We start from the raw sequence: 5,000 nt of genomic DNA on the forward strand, positions 1-5,000 counted from the left end.
CATCACTTTTTCAACATTTTGTTATGTTACAGCCTTATTGCAAAATGAATTAAATTCATTATTTTCCTCAGAATTCTACACACAACACCCCATAATGACAACGTGAAAAAAGTTTACTTGAGGTTTTTGCAAAGTTATTAAAAATAAAAAAACTGAGAAATCACATTATTAGCCTGATATAATTAATATTCTAGAAAAGAGATGAACTCTTTTTACGGCAAGTGTAACTTTATATGTGAATGTAAATTCTGCACTTCATGTTTATTTTATTATTGAAGTTGCTTTTTGCCTGTCTTCAGGAATACAAAGGCGCTATATCGGCACCAACCTGACACAGACCGACACTGGAGGCACGTCAAAAAGGATAACGACAAAAGGGATTTTATTTTCTTCAGGTATGGGACATGTCTTGTTAAGCCATGCAGCTCCTCCTGTCGGTGGCCACGAAGTCTAACAAGGCTGAGCTCTGAAGTCCCATGCCTGTGGCCTCGATGCAACCCACGGGGGCTGCCATCAAGCGTTCCAGGGGAAGTAGTGTGTAGCCCATGGCAATTCCCCCAGCCCAAGTGTCAAAAGGGCGTCCCGGCCGGGCATGGGCCCTGGCCATTCTTCACAGTGGTTTTACTAACAAAATATGTTTTACTTTTGATTATGCCATGATCTTGGTTGCTAAAATGCTACTGTGCAATTTTGTGTGGATACCTAGGAGTATTTCCGTCTAAAAAACTACAGGCTTAAAAACTCAAAAGCTAAACTTCAGTTTGTAAATTCCTGTCTAGCATTATACAGATTCAGTAAGTAGATGTCTGTTTCTTAACTGTGATATGTTTTTTTCTGTAAGTCATTTTCCATCTCCATCAAATGAGAAAAGAGATAGAGGGTATGAGTACCAAAAACATGCAGGCCAATATCTGTTGTGCTCTCTTGGTAAATGGAGGGAAATGTGCATGATGTAAATATTTTCAGTTAAAAAAAACATAAGCATACAAAGCATTACATCACTAGAAAGCTATGAAACTAAAGTTTTCGATTGTATTAAATATAAGAATTTTTATGTCAATGGAACTGTAAAAACCACAAGACCTACATTACAGTTAATACAAAATGAAATCTAGACCTCTACACTGTATACATTTACCTGTAATAGCATTTATTGCAAATGACTAATAAACAATAATTTCTAAATATTAAAAAGATCACATTACATTTGTACATATTGCTCAGAGACAGTTGTGTGTGTGTGTACACAGTATCTTTTTCATGTACAATTCATGCAACGTTTGGAACCTCTAAAATAAAGAAATCATAAACATTTTGATTAAATCTTTTCAGCAAAGGGACATGGACTTTTTTTGACCAAACTCCCTTTCCAGCACATACCTGGGGGTGAGTGATAGCATATGTAGTTAGCAAATCAGTCAGGGAAGTTAGATGCGGACTGTCTTCAGAGCCAGCATAGTAAGCATGAGCTCTGTCAGTTCTTAGAACATCTTTAAGTACATTCCCACGGATGAACTCCAAGTCCTCTGGGGTTGCCCTTTGGGTCCATTCTCCTTTTAACCGGTCATACTCTCGAGTCTTCCTTTTCATGTAGTCCATACGTTGCTGACCAGTTAGTCCATCTGGATACACATTTAGCAAGTAGCGCCACACCACCTACACCAACAGCAAAAGTCAATAAAAGAAAAAAAAAAAAACTTAAATTTACAGAGTGATGCGATGTCATTTTCATTACATTTTTATTTTGGGGCAGGACCGACCTTTCGCAGAGATGGCTCTACTCCACCATGGTATATTCTTAGGCGGAGATCTTCAGGTCGGCTTAGCTGTCCCAAATGATTAAGGTAACTGTGGAACTCTGAGTCTGTAAGCGGTGGCTTAAAAGGTTTCACATCTTCTCCATATGACCAGCTTAATGCTTGTTGAACTCGAGATATTGTGCGACCAAACTACAAACAGAAAATGTACAGTTAAAAACATCTTTTTAAAATTGGCAGTGTGCAACTATAGAAAAAGTTTTTTTTCCTGGTTTTAATTTGTTCAAGCTCACTTTGTAACATTACTGTGTATGTTTACAAATTTCTTACTGGTCTTTATTTGTTTGAACTTGCTTTTGTGAGTTATAAAGTTTTACAATTTATGTCTATGCATATTACTTTTTAAATAATGTTTAAGCTTGCTTAGCTGTGCTACTGTGGTTTATTGTGCATGAGTATGCTTTGTATTCCTGGATTTAATATAATTAACTCACTTTTGTGAGAGTGTCTGTGATGACTGTTTAGTAACATTTATTTATTAAAAGTGTATTTACTTGCGTATTAAACCAATTCTTGCAATTCTTTGGATTCTTAAATCCAGATCATTATAGAACCACAAAATAAATGTTACTAGTTATCCTTTCGGTTCATTTGGTAATATTTAGTTAATGTGCTGACATGGAGGTTTGTACAGCTCGATTAGTAAGTTTTACTTATGTTTAAATGCTGAGGTAATTTGGAAAATGTGTCTCAAAGTAATCAAATGATCAGATTCTAGCCACTATCAGCTAATAAAAAATTCAATTTTAAAAATTTGATTGCCAAAAAAGGATCATTTAATGAAAATGTATTGGGCTTATTCTCAATGAAAATTTATGTTTGACCTAGATCTATATATAAATCACTCTGCTGAAAGAAATAATGATTGTTAAATACAGAAGAGGAGATGGGAAAAGAAAGTGCATGCATGTAAAAAAACAAAAAAAAAACAAAACAAAAAAAAAAACCCACAGTTGATTGGAACCTCTCTAAGCATCTGTTTTATATTACATTACTTTAGGTATTTTATATGCACAGTACTCTGCATTTATAAATTAAAGAAACCTTTTAAATACTAATAGAGTCATCAAGTGCATGGTATGCTGCTGTTGTTTTCCTCTACATTTTTACCAATTAAATAATAAATAAATAAATAAATTAATTAACAAAGAGGTGTAGGCCTGTGTAACTGTTAACTTACAACTGAGCAAGTCAGTACTGGCAAAGCAAACCTCCTGTAAATATTGAAGTTAAAGAATTTCCTGCTACAGGAATTTATATCACTGACCTCCTCACCTGAGAAAAAGTTATTTCTACTGATGTTTTTATATTTTGTCATTAAGAAAATTAAATAAAGAGAATATAGTATAAAGGTGTTACAGGTATGTAATCAAAGAATATTACAATCTTACAACATTCTAGGCTTTATATGTGATGGGAGATTACAGTTAGATTTACTGGAACTCACAGATCTGGTTGTAATATTTTATTTTTTGCCATGTTGTCAGCCCATGTTCCAGAAGGAACAACATTCCTAAAGCATTTTTACCTACAGCAGTGTCACAGAGAAGTCAGGACTTGTGTATAGTGTAACAGGCAAGAAACACAAAGACGTACTGGAATGCACAACTGCCATAGTGAATTTGACAGCTTCTGGTTCCATTTTGTCAGTGAAAGAGGTTCAACTGCAGTACTTTAAAGAATACATACAAGTAAACAAATAAAACACTGCCCTAACTGATGAATTCTGGCTGTTGTACACCCTACATGATGGGAGAACCACAACGTGGCAAAACACTCTAGAAGTCAATGGACTTATCCTGCTGGATGTCAACAAAACATATTTGTAGCAACATTAAAATGGGGTTATTTGGTGCATTTTCATGGAACATCTTGAAACATTTGAAAATGGAAAGAAGTTTTGAATACATGGTTGCCAATTGGGTGTACCCCTTCATGAAAAAAAAGGTTTATTCAGGAACATGACAATGGATTCAGCATTACATAGTAGCACCACTACATTAAAATCTATCAAGCATTTGCTAGAGGAGATTCACAATCTCTTCAAAGCAGATACAGCGGGGAAAATAAGTATTAAACGCGTCTAAGTTTTTCTCAGTAAAAATATTTTAAGTCAATAAATTAAGTTATGTGGAATAAAGTAGAATGACATAAGGAATTAGTATTGAACACGCTTACTGAAATTTAACACTAAGTAGAAAAGCCTTTGTTGGTAATGACAGCTTCCGGATGCCCCCTATGTGAAGAAACTAGCTGCATACATTGCTCAGGTGTGATTTTGGCCCATTCTTCCACACAAACTGTCTTCAAATCTTGAAGGTTCCGGGGGCCTTTTCTATGAATTCTGATCTTCAGTTCTTTCCATAGATTTTCAATTGGATTCAAGTCGGTTGATTGACTGGGCCATTCTAACAGCTTTATTTTCTTTCTCTGAAACCAACTGAGAGTTTCCTTGGCTGTGTGTTTGGGATTATTGTCTTGCTGAAATGTCCACCCTTGTTTCATCTTCACCATCCTGGTAGATGGCAGCAGATCCTTATCAAGAAAGTCCTGGTATATTTCTCCATTCATCCTTCCTTCAATTACATGAAGTCTGCCAATACCATATGCTGAAAAACAGCCCAACACCATGATGTTTTTGGGGTGATGTGCAGTGCCAATTCTCCTTAAAATATTGTGTGTGCAATGACATCCAAAAAGTTCAATTTTGGTCTCAACTGACCAAACTATATTCTCCCAGTTTTTCATTGGCTTGTCCAAATGTTGTGCAGCAATCTTTAACCTTGCTTCAACATGTTTTTTCCTCAGTAGTATAGTCTTGCGCGGTGAGTGTTATAGAGGCCATGGTAGCTGAATGCATTACTTATTGTTTTCTTTGAAACAACTGTACCTGCTAATTCCAGGTCTTTCCGAAGCTCTCTACGAGTTGTCCTTGGCTCTTTGATAACTCTTCTGATTATTCTTTTGACAACTCTGTCAGAAACCTTGCAAGGAGCACCTGGTCGTGGTTGTTTATGGTGAAATGATGTTCTTTCCACTTCCAGATTATGGCCCCAACGATACTCACTGTAACATTCAGAAGTTTAGAAATACGTCTGTCACCAATGCCATCAGTATGTTTTGTAACAAAGCTGCAAAGGTCTTGAGAGAGCTTTTTGCATTTACCCATCATGAGATGCTTCT

General features: G+C 35.9%; 1 protein-coding gene across 1 annotated transcript in view; it reads right to left on the reverse strand.

The window, feature by feature from the left end:
* Positions 1–5,000, reverse strand: part of tbc1d25 (TBC1 domain family, member 25) — a 99,256-nt gene that overhangs the window by 34,569 nt on the left and 59,687 nt on the right. Inside the window, exons 5-6 of the mRNA XM_028813673.2 lie at positions 1,761–1,949; positions 1,381–1,656 (exon numbers count right to left, since the gene is read on the reverse strand). Coding sequence (XP_028669506.1) covers positions 1,381–1,656; positions 1,761–1,949 — 465 coding nt within the window. The remainder of the gene's footprint in view (positions 1–1,380; positions 1,657–1,760; positions 1,950–5,000) is intronic.

This window comes from Erpetoichthys calabaricus, chromosome 11, assembly GCF_900747795.2.
Source record: "Erpetoichthys calabaricus chromosome 11, fErpCal1.3, whole genome shotgun sequence".
Classification (NCBI taxonomy): Eukaryota; Metazoa; Chordata; class Cladistia; order Polypteriformes; family Polypteridae; genus Erpetoichthys; species Erpetoichthys calabaricus.